The sequence below is a fragment of the Urocitellus parryii genome, chromosome 3 (assembly GCF_045843805.1).
Source record: "Urocitellus parryii isolate mUroPar1 chromosome 3, mUroPar1.hap1, whole genome shotgun sequence".
Classification (NCBI taxonomy): Eukaryota; Metazoa; Chordata; class Mammalia; order Rodentia; family Sciuridae; genus Urocitellus; species Urocitellus parryii.
In genome coordinates this window covers 56,344,557-56,363,542 of record NC_135533.1, presented here as the reverse complement: position 1 = coordinate 56,363,542, position 18,986 = coordinate 56,344,557, and the positions used below count along the sequence as shown (strand labels likewise).

At 36.4% G+C, this 18,986-nt stretch overlaps 1 protein-coding gene across 1 annotated transcript in view; it reads right to left on the bottom strand.

Annotated features, from left to right (window-relative positions):
- Positions 1-3,949: 3,949 nt before the first annotated feature.
- Positions 3,950-18,986, bottom strand: part of Pus7 (pseudouridine synthase 7) — a 50,381-nt gene continuing 35,344 nt past the window's right edge. The window contains exons 10-16 of the mRNA XM_077796719.1: positions 16,185-16,246; positions 14,895-15,055; positions 13,759-13,885; positions 12,181-12,282; positions 7,762-7,891; positions 6,269-6,360; positions 3,950-5,096 (exon numbers count right to left, since the gene is read on the bottom strand). Coding sequence (XP_077652845.1) covers positions 4,960-5,096; positions 6,269-6,360; positions 7,762-7,891; positions 12,181-12,282; positions 13,759-13,885; positions 14,895-15,055; positions 16,185-16,246 — 811 coding nt within the window. The 3' untranslated portion in view covers positions 3,950-4,959. The remainder of the gene's footprint in view (positions 5,097-6,268; positions 6,361-7,761; positions 7,892-12,180; positions 12,283-13,758; positions 13,886-14,894; positions 15,056-16,184; positions 16,247-18,986) is intronic.

The following is an 18,986-nucleotide window of genomic DNA, read 5'->3' as shown; positions in this document are numbered from 1 at the left end:
ATTTCAAGAGTGAACTCCTAATCAGCGTAAGCCCTGAATCTCATTACTTGCACCCATATTCAGTGGGCATTTGCCTCTGGTCATTGGCATCACCAGGTGTCACACCCGATCAAGCAGATTCTTCTCTGTATCTTGGGTGACTCATTTGGTAACTAGGGTACTGTTATGCAGTACAGAGTCACTAACATGTATTTGTGAAGCAGCTGAAATGTGGCTACTGTGGCTAAAGAGATTTCATTAGTTGAATTCAAGTTCAGCCACTTGTAGCCACTACAGGTCTAGAATCTTGCTTGCTACTTCAAGAGTGTAGAGACCAACAGCATGTCTACCCTCTGGGAGTTGGTTAGAAAGTATTTCAGATTCTAAGATTTCCTGAAATATATTCTGCAATTTATGAAAATTGACAAGTGATTCCAAGTTTGGAAAGAACTTATCTATAGTAGGGGATCGTAATCTGAATACACTGAAGCTCCACTTTTTTTTTTTTTTTTTTTTTGGTGCTAGGGATTGAACCCAGGGCCTTGTGCATGCATGGCAAGCACTCTACCAACTGAGCTATATTCCCAGCCCTGAAGCCTCTTAAATTCTAAGGGATCTGTGAGCAAGTGTTGCATACACTCCCCACTTTTCTTCCTCTGGAGACAGTGTCCATATTTCTTTAGTATTCATCATCCAAAATTAAGCAGTCCTATCCTATAGGAATATAGCCCCACAAAGTGAGAAAGCAGATTCCATTGAACAAAGAGCACTTTCTTTTCAAGAAATGAAGTTTAGAATATGAACATACTCATAATCCCTCTACTATGCTTAACTTTTTCATGTCTGAAACAAAAATGGTTTACACTACCAATCTGTTTGTTTTTGTACCAGGGATTGAACCTAAGGGCACTTCACCACTGAGCCACATCCCCCACCCTTTTTATTTTTTATTTTGAGATAGGGTTTGTTTAGGTCAGCTTTTTTACTACTGCAACTAAAAGACCTAACCAGAACAACTGTAGAGAAGAAAGTTTATTTGGGAACTCACAGTTTTAGAGATCTCAATCCATAGACAGAAGGCTCTATTCCTTGGGGCTTGAGGTGAGACAGAACATCATGGCAGAAGAATGTGGCAAAGGGAAGCAGTTCACATGATGATCAGACAGCAGAGAGACTTCTCTACTTCCCAGCTACAAATATATACTCCAAAGCTACATACCCAGTCCCCACTTATTCCAGCCATACCCCACATACCTTCAGTCAGCACTCATTTAATCCTATCAGGTGATTAACTCACTGATTGGGTCGAGACTCTAATAATCCAATCATTTCTCCTCTGAACCTTCTTACATTGCCTCACACATGAGCATTTGGGCAACACATCACATCCAAATCCAAACAGTCTCACTAGGTTGCTTACAGCTTTGCTAAATTGCTGAGGTTGGCTTCAAACCTGTGATCCTCCTGCCTCAGCCTCCTGAGTCACTGGGATTACAGGCGTTCACCACCACACCCAGCTCCTCATCTGTTTTGCTCCAAGAAAGTACATATACATCAGCATAAACTGACATATATACACACATATATTTGCTATATATGTCTGTATATCCGTACATATCTAGATATACATATACACATAGGCATATGTATACAAATACATATACATATACATACACACATTCTTTTAAAAGTACAAATTGGCCACAAAATTAAAAATATATTCCACTAAAAGTATCATTTTGTGCTAATCTATACTACCTGGAGCAAATGGTAAAGTTTCAAGTACTAATATAGTATTGCAGCTACTACCAATTTTTTGGTTGATTCTAAAATCAACCATATATATATATTTTTTTTGGATATGGGGTCTTGTTATGTTGCCCAAGATGGCCTTTAATCCCTGGGCTCAAGTGATCTTCCTGCCTCAGCCTCCTTAGTATCTGGGACTACAGGTGCCTGCCTAGAAATTTATTTATTTATTTCTTAATGAGTACAATAGCTATATATCTAGTTATTACCTATGACATGAAACCATGAAGATTCCAGAATCAACCAAGTTTTTCTTTTTTAATAAGTACAATAGATGTCTAATTAGTACCTATAACATGAAATCACAAATAAAAACATTGCTTGATTATCTACCTAACTTTTCTGTGAGGAAATTTTTATTTGGCGGGAGTGCTGGGGATTGATCCCAGGGGTGCTTAACCACTGAGCCACATTTCCAGCTCTCTTTTAGTATTTTATTTAGAGACAGGGTCTCGCTGAGTTGCTAAGTGCCTTGCTAAATTGCTGAGACTGGTTCTGAATTCGTGATCCTCCTGCCTCAGCCTCCAGAGCTGCTGGAATTATAGGCATGCACCACTGCGCCAAGGAGGAAAGTTTTAATTATGCTAAAAATTAATGCTCCTTTATTATATCCTTTAAGCAAAAATTTAGGCAGCTATAACACTTTTATGTAGGATGAGGCTGCTGTCAGGTTTTGTAAATTTACCTTGGAGAAATTTCCTCCCATTGTTAACAATGAAAAATGTCCTGACTTCTATGCGAAGGTGATGACTTATTCCGTACTAAGTCCCTTGAGTTAGAAAATATGTCCCCAAGGCTCAAAAAGGAATGAAGAATTAACTTCAAATCATAACTTTTCCACTGGTGTTTAAAATAAGACATGCAGAAACGGATAATTTGCTAATGTAGCCAGTAAAATTAACTTATTACATGACACATAGGATTTACCAGATGAAGAAACCACATTTGGCCTCACTTTTTTTTTTTAATGTTGATTTATAAATGCAGGATCTGCTGGATACACTTCGCAATAGGAAGACTTAGATATTCTTCATAAATAATTTTCAATAATCATTCTGACAAAAGATAGGAACTGGATATTACTGGAAAGCACAGACAGAACCACTATACATTTAATAAATTAAGCTTTTTGTAGAACAAGAGTCTCTAGAAATCGGCCAGATAAAAGGATAATTTTACCGTGGCATTTCCAGTCCTTTAACTTTGGCAGTGTGGTGGAGGTCATTAAAAGAAAAGGGCTAAATGAATTGTTTGTTCTCAGTCTTCTTTCCATCACCAGAAAAAGGAGAAATGTCATCACACTGCATGTTCCTGATATGACAGGTCTTCTCTATTCCTTTCTTTTCTATTCCAGAAAGCATATTGGCAGGTGAGGGAGTGATACCACTGGAGGCATAATATTTAGTCCAGTCTAACAGTAAGTCAGTTGGTCATGCCATTTGATGTCTTTTATTTGTTTATTAAACATTTTTTTTTTTTTGGTACTGGGGATTGAACCCACCGGCTCTTAAACACTGAGTCACATCTCTAGCCCCACTTCCTTTTCTTTAATTTTTTTTTTTTTAGTTGTAGATGGACACAATACCTTTGTTTTATTTACTTATTTTATATGGTGCTGAAGATCAAACCCAGTGCCTCACACATGCTAGGCAAGTGCTCTACCACTGAGCCACAACCCCAGCTCCTCTGCCCCAGCCCTTTTTATTTTTAATTGGAGACAGGGTCTTCCTAAGTTGCCTAGGGCCTCACTAAGTTGTGAGGCTGGCTTTGAACTTGCAATTCTCCTGTCTCAGCCTCCCAAGCTGTTGGGATTATAGGCATGTGCCACCGTGCCTGGCTTGATAGTTTTTTATATTATTCTCAAATCTCACACCTGATCAAGACACACTTTTGTGTTAACATCATTTTTAATTTTTTTTTTAGTCATATATGGATTCAATGCCTTTATTTGTTTTTATGTGGTGCTAGGATCGAACCCAGTGCCTCATACTTGCAAGGCAAGTGCTCTACCACTGAGCTAAACTCCAGCCCCCATTTGTTATTTATTTATTTAATTTATTTTTTTAATTGTCGATAGAGCTTTATTTATGTGCAGTGCCTCAACATGCTAGGCAAGCACTCTACCACTGAGCCACAACCCTAGCCCTGTCAACACCATTTCTAAGGCTCTTTCATTCACTTAGTTTCTTACCTTTAGTCAGGGACAAAATTCTCATTTTCATTTAGTTTTATGCATTTATTTATTTACATAATCAGTAAAAAGGAGTTTTCAAAAGTATTTATAACATTTGACTCTAGAAATGACAGGAAAAAAAACTGATACAATTATGCTAAACAAGTTTGGAAAGGCATATTTATCTTTCACACCAGAGAAAAGTTTTATGCAATGCCAGAAATGTAAATACCTAAGCAGTTAATGACAACGGGTAAACGCTGCTGTTAGAAGGAGCCCTTGTAAAATTTAGAAGTTTTCTTCTGTGACATTATTTATTTTTGAGCAAATGCCAATCTGGTGGAAAGAATTCTGAACATAAAAAGGCACCTAGAGTAAAAAGTAGATCTTAACCAATAAAAATGGACACATTTTAAGAAAAAAGGCCCCATTCCTGTAACTCTCCTGCAAGGCATTGATAATAAATGCAAAAGCCATTGCAAACTATAAAGTATATAAATGCTTACCTGAATCCAGCACATGAGATGCATAATGACAATGAGTAGTGTATTTATATTTATAAATGGGGATTCTCAAATTATTTATCCATAGTCAAGATTTGTTTTGTTGCATTTGCTCTTAAAATGCATTGTTGTGCATTCCATTCATGATATGTTAAAAATTCCTGTTATCTTCATGTACTCAGCAAAACCTAAAACTTCTACTTTAAACCAAAATATTATAAAGCCAGTAAAGCTGATATTTTATTATGATTTAAGCACCTAAAGTATATTCTGACTAATTTATAATCTCTGTGCTAAAATTAGGATCCTCAGGATTTGTTCATATGTACAAATATTGCAAATTATTTCTTTAAGCTAATAAAAACTTTAAAAAATACAAAGAATCCTTTACTACAAAGATTCAAAATCCATATCTGGGTCTGTATTAAGAGATAAATGAATAGGAAGTCAGTAAGCAAACAGTTGTCTGCATTTCCTCATCTGTGGATAAGGTACTTAGCGCAGCCAGGTTGTATTCATCTGGGTCTGGTTCTTGATGCTGGTATCCATTTTTAGCACTTCTCGAATAGCCATGGTAGCATAAGTAGAAGGAGGAAGAGAAAAATCCATTTTGAGAGCCCTGTATTTGCCTTCTGAAAGGGAAAAAAGAACAGTCAGAAAATGACAGTAGCTGCAGATAGACTGTATAGAATCAGATAATCTCTCTACAAATACAAAGAATAGTGCTCCTTTCCTTAGGCTTCTACTTCCCATAGGGGCTCAAAGAGAATGAAACCATGGAAGTAAGAGATTTGTAATGGGGCTGGGGCTGGGGCTGAGTGGTAGAGCACTTGCCTGACATGTATGAGCACTAGGTTTGGTTTTCAGCACCACATATAAATAAATGAAATAAATAAATAAACAAATAAATAAATGAACTAGTTGACTATGTGAACTAGTTGAATTTATACAGTAATTCTACCCAGGAACCTTCATTAAAAGGGTAGATTACAGAAGAGCACAAGAGAAAAATGCATGTAAAAAGAACCCCCCAAACAAAACAAAACAAATCCCAATTAGGACTGGAAGAGGAAGAAAGAGGACAGAATACAGAACATAAAGAATTTGACATGATAACCTGTGAACTTTAACTCACTTTATTGCCTCTCTGTGGGAGATGAGGAGGAAAGATTTTATCACCTAATACCATAACAATCTATAACATTCATTCACTTTCAGTGGGATTGACTGTTTTAGTGACTTGCCTCCAATTATAATCACGAAACTAAGATGATGAAACCCAAAACAGAAATCATAGAGTGGACAGGTGGTGTTGATGTTTGTAAGAACAATTTTATTTATTTATTTTTTTAAAGCTCAATTTTTTTCCTCTCACAAAAGTGTTGTGCTTTTTTTTTTTTTTTGAGAGAGAGAGAGAGAGAGAGAGAGAGAGAAAATTTTAATATTTATTTTTTAGTTTTCGGCGGAAACAACATCTTTGTTTGTATGTGGTGCTGAGGATGGAACCCAGGCCGCATGCATGCCAGGCAGCGCGCTACCGCTTGAGCCACATCCCCAGCCCAAGAACAATTTTTTTAAAAAAGATTTTTTTACTTGAAGATGGACACAATACCTTTATTTTATTTATTAGCTTTGATGTGGTGCCAGTATCGAACCCAGAGCCTCGTACATGCTAGGCAAACACTCTACACTGAGCCACAACTCCTGCCCGTAAGAACAATTTATTCAAAAGAATTTACACTTTTATATGACAGACTGAAGTAAAAGTTGGTTGACACAAGAACTGAAGATTGAGTGGACTTACCAGAAGCAAAAACTGGTGGTGGTTTCCCTTCTAGGTTGTCTACGTCTGTGTTGAAAAGTGGAATTTTTGGATCATCATATGCAACTACTTCCCTTTAAAATATATAATTAAAGACAGGAGTGAATATGAACTGTCATAAATGGTACTAAATTGCTTATCATCATTTCTTTTTTGTGGCCCTAGGGATTTAACCTGAGATGCTCTACCACTGAGCCACACTCCCAGCCCTTTTTACTTCATTTTGAGACAAGGTCTTACTAAATTGCCTCTGCCTCAAACTTGTAATCCTCCTGCCTCAGCCTCCTGCATTACAGGCATGCACCACCACAAAGGTGTTCATCATCATTTGTTTAGCAAGAAAAACACATAAAACAACTGGGCATGGTGGCACACGCCTGTAATTCCAGCAGCTCGGGGAAGCTGAAGCAGGAAGATTGTAAATTCAAAGCCAACCTCAGCAACAGTCAGTTGCTAAGCAACTCAGTGAGACCCTGTCTCTAAATAAAAAATACAAAATAGGGCTGGGAATGGGCTCAGTGGTTGAGTACCCCTAAGTTCAAACACCAATACCCTCCCCCAAAAGAAAAACACATAAGTCTATTGTAAATAATTATAAATATATAAATAGAACTATTCAATAATAGAACAAGGCCAGATTTTATACAAGACTATTGTTTCCATATTATTATACAGTAAGATGACAGATAATGTCAACAAATGGAAATGATACAAAATACTTCCCTGGGATAGAAATTATTTTATATGAAGTTGAGACATAGTAAACTTTATTTTGTACAGATGTGACTGAATTAATCATGGCCTTACATTTCCTCCAGAGTGGTTACACTACCATCAATACCTTGGAAAAGATACTCTGTAAACTTCATTGCCCACAGCCAGAGAAAAGGAAGGAGAGAGAATTTCCTGGCAACGGGCAAATAATTCAGGATTTCATTTTAAAATTATCAAATAAAGTTCTAGATAATACTATTAAAGTATTTTAAAATTAATTGACACAAGTATCCTTTTCTCTGTGGAAACACAATATTACAATAACCGGACTATTATTGAAAACTCACAGCTAATTGAGTAATTTGTTCAGGGATAGCTCTGTATAAGAATCTTGGTTTTTTTAGAAATAATGAAAAAAGTTTAATCTTTACACATTTCTTCAATAATTCATTGATGTTAACAACATCTAAGAGTTGTTTTCACTAAATTTCTTTTCCTTTCTTTATAGTGGTAGGGATTGAACCCAGGGCCTTGTGCATGCTAGGCAAGTGCTCTACCACTGAGCCACATCCCTCATCCTTCATTAATCTGATGATTTGAAAAATACCAACTGGTAGCAGTAGTGATAATAGTACTAAGAACAACAATAATATTAAACACTTACATGCTAGGTTCTAAGCACTGAAAAATATATAAATGAAGAAAAAACTTAATACTTTATGTAGTAATTCAGTTCTACTTCATTCCAGACTATTACTCACCAACTGACATTTTGAGGACGAATAATGATCTTTCGGTAAGCCCCTGATAAGGAGTAATCACGTATTTTGTGTCTCATGTTGTCAATATCAAGATTGTCTGCTGTGAGCATTTCCCTGTAGGCTTCGCTAACTAATACAAAATACAAAAAGTTAGTTAAAATGAATTCTGTCAGCAAGTTAGCTTAACGTAGACTAAAACTAGTGTAACATGTAAATTCAATTAGCATCCTTATTTTATAATACTAAGTCTGCTCTCTGGAATCAAAACAGTGGGGCTGGGGTTGTGGCTCAGTGGTAGAGCACATGCCTAGCATGTGTGAGGTTCTGGGTTTAATCCTCAGCACCACATAAAAATAAATAAAATAAAGGTATTGTGTCCAACTACAACTAATAAACAAACAAATAAATAAATAAAACTTAGTGACTTAGTAATGGGGACTAGAAGATATCTTCATCCTTGGCTTGGCCAACTTGTAGGCTATCTTTGCAGCTAGCCATAGTACATGTGGTATAAGGTTCTCAAGCTACCTACCAAAGGTCATTTCACCCAAAGTTGCTAAACCATAATTTTGTGCTCAAAGTCAGAAGAAACCATATACATAGGCTTCAAACACTCTCTGAAGAGGTAGTTATAAATAAATGTATAAAAATAAGAGACCCTGAAAAACCATCTGTCTCACCCTCGCACCTGATGGAAAATCTTTTTTTACACGAGAGACAGTTTTTTAATGTTCACTTACAAGTTGTCATAACAAGTAGAACTACTTCTTTATGAGGCACCCAATTATTAGAAAGTTCTTCCTAATTAGGATAAGATATATCCCATGCTTGTATAACTATATCAAAATGGATCCCACTGTCATATATAACTAAAATGAACCAATTAAAAGGAAAGTTCTTCCTATTCCAAACTGAAATCTATTCCCTGGTAACTTATTTTTTAAATTTATTTTTTAGTTTTAGGTGGATACAATATCTTATTTTATTTTTATGTGGTGCTAAGGATTGAACCCAGTGAATCATGCATGCTAAGCAAGCACTCTACCACTGAGCCACAACCCCAGCCCTGTTCCCTTGTAACTGTTGTTGATTACTTTGGAACACACTGGAACTTTCTTCCACATGTATTCATAAAAGTCGGACCTTTAAGTCACATCTTCATTAGACTAAATAATGGTTCTGTCAATTGCCCTCACTTTACAATTCTGTGTTTTCCACCAAATCCTTTAACAGGCTTATGTTCAACAACTCTAATTGATTGGGCTATCCCAAGTGTATGTGAGGATGTTTCCTGAGGAGCAGCATGAGTCAGAGGACTGACTGGGGAAGATCTGTCTTCACTGTGGACATGACCTGGATGAAATAAAAAGGCAGACTAGCAAATGATTTCCCTCTCTCTCCTAGACTGGGATACCCTTCTTTTCATATCTTTGAACTTCAGAACTTCAGGTTCTCTGGCCTGTGGATTCTAGGACTTATACCAGCACCCCTATCACAACACCCTCAGGTTCTTGGACCTTCAGTCTCTGATTCAGAGTTACACCACTGGCTTCCCTGGTTTTCACGCCTTTGGATTTAGACTGAACCATGCTATGACCACTTAGGTTTCTCTAGCTTGCAGAGAGCCTATTCTGAGACTTCTCAGCCTCCATAATCAAGTGGACCAATTCTCCTAATAAATTCTTTTTCTTATCTCTATATATATCCTACTGGTTCTGTCTCTCCGGAGGACCTTTACTAAAACAAAGGGAAAGTGTGGGTTTTAGCATCTTAAGTGTCTTCCACTAGTTCAAGGTTCTTGGTTCCTGACCAGGACAGACAGATTACACCTCTCCCTTACTCACCTCACTTCCCCCCATCCACTCCTTTCCCTCAGTAAGTCAGCCTGTGCAAGTGTTACAGTACAGCAACGGGGTTGCTTTAATCAAAATACAAATGAAAGAGTCCTATTAAATCCTTGTAGAATATATGCATTAGCCAAGAAGAGCATTAGTTTTAATAATTTTCTAACTCATAAAGTTTCAAGAAATACAACATTTATAAGTAAAATAATTCTGGTCTCTTGAAAGAAAAAATATTTTAATAAGAAGTCACCCAATGGGCTGGGGTCGTAGCTCAGTGGTAAAGTGCTTGTCTACCATGTGTGAGGTACTGCATTTGATTCTCAACACCACATATAAATAAATAAATAAATTAAAGGTCCATTGACATCTAAAAATATATATTAAAAAAAAAGAAGTTATCCCATGGGGCTGGGGTTGTAGTTCATTGGCAGAGAACTTGCGTAGCACGCTTGAGGCACTGGATTCAATCCTCAGCACCACATAAAAATAAACAAACAAAACATAAAGATATTAATAAAAAAGTCACCCCACCCACAGATTAGTCCTGGACAGGAGTAACTTCAAGGGTCATTTCCACTAAATTGGACCCATGGTCAGAGCTGCTTTCTTTTTTCAATTTCTGAATCCCTGTTCCAATGTTCCAATGTCTACTTGCTTAAATGGCATCCATGAAGGTAAAAGAAGGAATTCTTTTTTTTTAATATTTATTTTTTATTTGTAGTTAGACACAATACCTTTATTTTTAAATTTATTTTATGTGGTGCTGAGGATCGAACTCAGGGCCTCACACATGCTAGGTGAGCACTCTACCACTGAGCCACGACCCCAACCCCCAAAAGAATTATCTTATCAGCCTCTGGGGAATAGATATAGAATAAAAGTATAGAATTCTATGTTTTCCTTTCTTTTTTACTAAGGATTGAACCCAGGGGAATTTTACCATTGAGCTACACCTCCCAGTCCTTTTTATGACAGGGTCTCAAAAAATTGCTGAAGGTCTTGTAAAGCTGTTGAGGCTGGCTTTGAACTTTAGATCCTCCTGCCTTAGCCTCCTGAGTTGCTGGGGTTACAGGCATGAACCACCACACCTGGCTAACTTGTCAGTTTATAAACTCCTATATTTATTGACTTTTTAAATACCATTATCATATATTACTTAAATTATGTGTGTGTGTGTGTGTGTGGTGGCGGGGGGGGGGGGGGACGGGACTAGGAATTAAACCAAGAGATGCTCTACCACGGAGTTTACAGTCCCCTAAGTCCTTTTAAATTTTGAGATAGTGTCTCACTAAGTTTAAGACTCACCTTGAACTTTATGACCTTCCTGCCTTAGATTCCTGAATCATTGGGATTACAGGTGTGTTCCACCACACCTGGCTTTACATAATTTGTTCTTCTTTTGCAGTGTTGCAGATCAAACTTAGGGCCTCATGCATGCTATGAGCTTTATCCCAAGTCCCTTCTATTCTTTTTTTTTGGGTACCGGGAATTGAACTTGGGGGCACTCAACCACTAAGCCACATCCCCAGCCCTATTTTGTATTTTATTTAGAGACAGAGTTTCACTGAGTTGCTTAGCACCTCACTGTTGCTGAGGCTGGCTTTGAACTCATTTATGATCCTCCTGCCTCAGCCTCCTGAGCCACTGGGATTACAGGCATGGGCCACTGTGCCAGGACCCTTATATATTTTTGTTTTATTTTGTTACTGAGGATTTAACCCAGGGGTGTTTTCCACTGAGCTACATTCCCAGCCCTATTTATTTATTTATTTATTATTTTGAGACAGGGTCTAAGTTGCTTAGGGCCTTGCTAAATTGCTCTCTTGGCCTCAGGATTTCAGGCATGTGCCACCATGCCTGGCACTTAACAGTTTTTAAAAAGCAATGCTGAGGTAGAATTATCTACCTACTATCTCAATGCAAAACAAGAACAAATTATGTAAAGCCAGGTGTGGTGGAACACACCTGTAATCCTAATGATTCAGGAATCTAAGGCAGAAAGATCATAAAGTTCAAGTTCAGACTCTTCCTATACTTAATATGAATTAATAAATTTTAAAAATTTAAGTAATGCAAATAACAATAATGATAATACAACTGTTACTACTATAACCATCTAGTTTCTTTTTCTTTTTCTTTTGTTTTTTTGAGATAGGGTCTTGCTATGTTGCCCAGGCTGATCTCAAACTTGGGGTTGAAGCAATCTTTTCACCTTAGCCTCCCTAATAGCTAGGACTACAGGTGTGTACCACCATTCCTGACTTTAGTTTCTTTAAATTGTTCATTTGAATGCATCCCTTTTTGGAGACTTTCATAAATAGTCACAGTTTACATATGTTTGAAATCTAAATATCTCTTTAAGTGTGATGGAAATAAATCTTTTAAATTATATTTTAGGTACTGATTTTTTTTTCCCTCTCTTTATTCTTGGCTGCCAGTTGCTTAATTATGTTAGACTACTTTCTCCAAAGATTTTTTTTTTTTTTTTCAGTGCTGGGTATTGAATCCAGGGCCTTGTGCATGTGTGGCAAGCATTCTACAAATTGAGTTATATTCCCCGTGCCAGAGAACTTACTTTTATGCTTTGGGTAGATAACATCAAAACCAGGCAAGGGCATTACCACATCATGAATGGAGTAATTGTCAACATCTTCTTCTTCAATATAGGTGGCTGTGGCTGCAAATGCACAAATAAACAATAAAAAAAGACATTATTTTCATGAATTCAAGCTTCTAAAGTTATATATATGTAAGCAAATCAGAAGTCAACTTTTACAAGTTAAGGGGCCTAGGAAGCTTAAAGATATAAATATACCAATACCATCCATACTCTTTTGTTTTTTTCTACTCTAAGAAATAAAAATTAAAGATTTCATAGAATTTTCAGTGAATAGTTTTAAAACATCTCCCAGCTGTATACTCATCTTCTGGAAATGTCTACTTTTAAAAATCAGCTACTTTATCCTTCATTTTTAAAAATTTTTTTTTATCCTTCTTAAACAATATCACAAAATACTTTTTGGAAAGCTATCATAAAAATATGTACTCTCCTAAAAGAATAAACAATATAAATATCAGTCTGTAGTTAGAGGATGAAATATGTGGCACATGGAACATTAAAATGTATTGGATGTTAGGCTGGAGTTGTGGCTCAGAGGTGGAGCACTTGCCTAGCATGCGTGCAGCACTGGGGTCAATCCTCAGCACCACATAAAAACAAAACAAATAAAATAAAGGAACTCTGTCCATCTACAACTATAAATAAACTAAAAAAAAAAAAAAAGCATTGGATATAACCAGTACTGCATGAGAAAAAAGGTGATACATCAGGGAAAAAACAAGCTAATGCATAGAGGTCAGGTATGCTACTGACCTGGAATATAGACCTTGAAATGAAACAAACTTGATTTTGGAGCCCAGATTTTTCTTTTTTATTAACCAGCTATGAAACAAAAGTGACTAACCTCCATGAAAAGCACTACTTTTTAGAAGTACTGGGAGGGTATAAACTAGAAGATGAAGGTAAAGGGTTTAGGGCAACACCTGGCACACAGTAAGGACTCCACAGCAGAGAGAATGAGTGCTGTCTTATGAATGCTTTGGGCTCAGTATGCCCTAAATGCCCATTCTATCATGGGCCACATGTAAGTTAGCTCCAGTCTGGTATTGATCTGAAGAAACACTTTTAAACTGGCTGACAACAAGATGAGAGGCTCAGACAAATCTAGAAGTATTACATATTTGCTAAACCCAGATTAACCTTTGGAAAGGAATTTTAGCCACCATTGTTCTAAATGCTATTCCACATACTAGTTGAGAAAATGGAGGCCTAGAAAGTCACATGCTTACTTAAACCAGATGTATATTTTTTTCAATAGAGACCCATTCCAAACTTACTAAACATCTTCCTCTCTCTTTTTTTAATGTCCTGGGGATTGAACCCAGGAGTGCTACATCTCCAGCCACCCCATCACCACCTTTTTGTTGAGAAAAGATCTCATTAAGTCACTAAGGCTGGTCGTGAACTTGCAATCCTGCTGTGTACCACCACGCCCAGCTCTTTTTAATTTTTAATTCCAGGCAAGATTTTAAAGCCACTAATGACAAATACCTGACTTCTTGTTTGTTTGAACAATGATATATGCTGTTTTACCTCCTTTAAGAACAAGGTCCCCTGGAACAGGTTTCAGCCCATAATCTTCTATTCTCTTGCTCACCATATTATTCCACACATAGCTCTGATAGCTATGAATATACATTAAACGATTATTTCTTGGTATCTGGAGGGAAGGAAAAAAATAGGAAAGAAAAAGATATTCTGAATATAAAAAGTACTGCAGTTTCCAAAATATCTTGTTTGTTTACTGATGATTCTAGTACAAGAAACTTATACTTTAAATCTCTTATTTTTTAATACCCTGTAGAAACAGTGGCTTTGAAACAGAGCATTGAATATTAGAGATGGAAGACCTCAAACTAAAGGACATTAACAGTCATCAGTAGCAGCTTTTCACATTTTGTATCTATAATGCATACATCCATGCAACTAAAACAAACATTATGGAATTTATACCCTAAATTGAAGATTCAAATCAAATTTCAAACTCAAGGAATCTACATAGAGGTCAGGTATGCTACTGACCCTGAAATATGGACCTTGAAATCAAACAGTCAATTATACAGCAAACAGTAGTTTCTCCTCCATAATTCTACAGAAGGAGAACACCTACAATGATTGAATGACAACAAATTTCAGAAAGAATCCTGTTTTCTCGATACATTTGGATAAAAGTAACTGAGGCTTAAGCTTAAGGGTTAAATTTTAAAGTGTCCTGGATTATACATAAACATCAGTGGTACAGGCTGTACTTGCCAAGATGTTATCCCCTCTTGACCCACCACGATGAAACCAGACTAATATAACTATTTAGATGGCTTACTGTCCAATTCTCTTCCTTAGGCAGTTTACAGTTCTGATGATGATCAAGAAATGACTATACAATGAATTCTGAATTTCTCAAAAACCCACTTAAATTTCCAAAGTAGATCAAGTTCTCCACATTAATACTTTTCTTGTGCCCTCAATGTTAGTAAATACTGCTAAGATTGCCTGCTCATCACCATTCAGGGTCTGAACAAAGATCACTCAGGTAAAATACCTCTTGGAGATCACCAAAGGATCCTTCATTAGTTTCTGCTCTTTTAAAATTTAGTAAAATCTTCCAAGATAAAGTTTAAAAAGCATTAAACCACTTCAAGCCATTGCCTGACTTCACAAATCGCACTCACTATGCCAAATGCAGAGACTATATTCTTCATTCCATATTTTGAAAGTCCTCGAAGCAGCTGCCCTTCCACACACCTTTTGACAGGTAGTTTTCTGAGGGCAGCAGCTGGGTCCTTGGTCTTCGCCCATTCTTCCCTGCATTTCACCAAGTACCCCTTTTCAGCTGTGGGGGAAAAAAACTATGATTTAACTATTTATCCAAAGGACAAACCTTCACAACTTAACATGCTTCCTGGGGAACACAACATTAGATAGAAAAGTCTAATTGTGATGAAGGTGCCATGAAGAGCCTCTGCTCACCTGGGGACAGGCACCAGAAAGGGAAAAAATGAAATGTGCAGCAAGAGTACAGAATTATATGACTCTATTGACATTCCTCCCAGGGCAACAACAAAAGCTATTTATTCATTATCACCATAGCTCATTCAACAGAAGACAAAAACTTGGTAGTCCTTCCTTCCTTCTCCTTTTCCATTGTGCTGTCAAGTTTTTTGAGTTACTTTCCTTAAATTGAGATTTTATTTTTTTTGGCTTAATTACCTAAAATGAATATACTTATTTTGACAATTTAGAAAATTCTACTTAAATCCCTTTTATATAGCATAGCTTTAGAGATACTTTCTTTTCCTTTTTGGGGGGTGGTGGTGGGATGGGGGATCTCAGGGACACTGGACCACTGAGCCACATCCCCAGACCTATTTTGTATTTTATTTAGAGACAGGGTCTCACTGAGTTGCTTAGTTTCTTGCTGTCGCCAAGGCTGGCTTTGAACTTGAGATCTTCCTGCCTCAGCCTCCTGAGCCACTGACATTACAGGCATGTGCTACTGTGCCAGGCTTTTAGAGATACTTCTGAAAATTTTTAGTGCACTCTTTAAAAATTCTTAGGGCATTTTGCCAAGATTTTATATCTCATAATACCATACCTTAACAAAATAGCCACATGTATGTGATCCCAATATATTCAGATATTTAGTAGCGAATGAAGGGAAATAAATTTAATTCTTAAAATATTCATTGATTAAATTAATAAATTAGATAAGTTAAAGAGCTAAAACCAGGATATAAATTTAAAATTGGAAATATATACATAAGATTTGTGAAAAAATATAAAGAAACAAATTGTACATTTATTAATTTTAGTTGTAGATGGACAAAATACTTTTATTTTATTTATTTTTATGTGGTGCTGAGGATCGAACCCAGTGCCTCACAAGTACTAGGCAAATGCTCTACCACTGAGATACAAACCCACCCCCTTATCTATTTTCTTAACATGAATTTTATTCTTACCTCCAGAACGGGGTTTCAGTATTAAATCCATGACTTCTGTCCAGGAATTTTGTAAAATAGCTCTAAAATTAAAAAGTATTTATTTACTTAACTTTGCATTAAGGTGAATCTTCTCTGCCCATATCTTTGAAGAGTTAACAAATCATACTAACTTCATATTATTTTACTAAACATTAGCAGAAAAACTATGATATTGATTTCAAATGTAAATGCAAAAGGACTTTAGAAATAAGGAGAGAATAAAATTAAGGACAATGCTTACTCATAACATTAAAGTTTCAAAAGCTGTAACAATATAAATACAATATAGTTGATTTTAATTCATTATACATGGTATGTTTATGTGAATAAAAGTTTGTTGTTAATTTCTAAAAAAAAAAAACTCTCCATGTTAATAAATACCTTCTTATCCAGGTAAACAGAATAAATACAATTAATCCTTCTTTATTTTTCTTGCCAAAATATAAACATCTTTATTTTTGGGGATTTTAGAATTTATAATTCTTGTAATCATATAATGGATTTCCTATTGTTAACCATTCTTAGTCCTGAAACAAGTCATATTACATCAGTCTTTTTTTTTCTGTTTATTTATTTATTTCTTTATTAGTTGTTCAAAACATTACAAAGCTCTTGATATATCATATTTCATACATTTGAGTCAAGTGGATTATGAACACCCATTTTTACCCTGTATACAGACTGCAGAATCACATCGGTTACACATCCACGTTTTGTACTCCTGGGGTGATAAATTACTCAGCTGGACAGGCTTTTAGCAACATCTTTTTCTCTTTTTTTAAATGGTGCTGGGGATTAAATCCAGGGCCTTGTACACATGAGGCAAGTGTTTGTCCACTAAGCTACACCCAGCGCACTTTCAGCAACATTTCAAGAAAGAGTTTAATACTAACAGTACTTGGCACTGGTCTGCCGGATATAATAGAAAGACTTAAATGATAAAAACCTTTATTCAGCATCAACTGTTATATAAACTATAGCCTGAAGTCAAATTTGGTTGGTCATTGACTGTAAATAAAGTTTTATTGGAAAACAGCTTTGCTCATTCATTTGCATATTGTCTATGGCTACTTAATACTATAACACAGAGCTTATCAGTTGCAACAAACACTAAATGTCACACAAAGCCGAAAATATTTACTACCTGTATAATATAATTCTTAACTGCATGACTTCTCAATATCTTTAAGATGCTACCATATATTGCGAAGATATCAACTTTTATATTAAATATGTACATATCTGATTTATGAAAGGTTATCTGGTATACTACACATGAAGATGTTTTGTCCTTTTCTTCTTCCTTTTTTTTTTTGGTACTGGGGACTGAGCCTAGAGGTGCTTTAATACTGAGTCACATCTCCAGCTCTCTCTCTTGCTTTCTTTTTAAACATTTTTATTTAGAGATAGGGACTTGCTGAATTGCTCTGGGCCTCACTGTTACTGAGGCTGGCCTTGAACTTGTGACCCTCTTGCCTCAGCATGCCAGGTCACTGGGATTATAAGCAAGTGCCACTGTACCCAGGTATCTTTCATTCCTCCACATTGTTTTATTTTACTATGGTAAAATAAACACAAAATTTATGATTTGAGCCATTTTTAAGTGTACAATTCTGTGGCATTTTACACGTTTGCTATTGTGCAACCATCGCTACCATTCATCTCCATAACTTTTGAATCTTTCCTACCTGAAACTCTGTACCTGTTAAACAATAACTCCCTATTCACCTGTCAACCACTATTATATTTTCTATGACTCTTCTCTAGGATCTCATGTGAGCAATCAGCCAGGCATGGTGGCACACTCCTATAATCTCAACAACGCAGGAGACCAAGGCAGGAGGATCATAAGTTCAATACCAGCCTTATTAACTGAGCAACACCGTCTCCAGATAAAAAACAAAAAGGGCTGAGAAGCTGGGGATGTGGCTCAGCAGTAGAGTGCTTGCCTAGTATGCACAAGGTCCCAGGTTAAAAAAAGAAAGGGCTGGGAATGTTGCTCAATGATAGAGCACCTGTAGGTTCAATCTTCAGTAACAGGAGAAGGGGGAAAAAAAGGAATCATACATTATTTGTCTTTCTGTGACTGGCTTATTTCAGTTAGCAATCTGAAAGGTATAGCCATGTTATAGTATATATAAACATTTCCTACCCACTCCTTTTTTTTTTTTTTTTTTTGGTACTGGTGATTGAACCCAGGGGTGCTTTACTTACAGAACTACATTTCTAACTCTTTTTATTTTTTATTTATTTTTTGTGTGTGTGGTGCTGGGGATTGAACCAAGGGTCTTGTGCTTGCAAGGCAAGCACTCTACCAACTGAGCTATATCTCCAGCCTCATCTCTTTTTTTTTTTTTTTTGAGAATTTTAATATTTATTTTTTAGTTTTCGGTAGACACAACATCTTTGTTTGTATGTGGTGCTGAGGATCGAACCCGGGCCACAAGCATGCCAGGCAAGCACGCTACCGCTTGAGCCACATCCGCAGCCCTCTTTTTATTTTTTGAGACACAGTCTCATTGAGTTGCTGAAGCTGGCCTTGAACTTGTGCTACCACACCGCAAAATTTCCTTCAGTTTAAAGGATAAATTATTTTCCTTGAGTGCATGTATCACATTTTGTTTCTTTATCTGTTCACTGACACTTTGGTTACTTCCACCTTTTGTCTATTGTGAATAATGACATTATGAACATAAGTGTATAAACATCAGTTCACTGCTGCTTTTATATAATAATCAGAAGTAGATCTGCTGGATCATATGGTCATTTACATTTTATTTT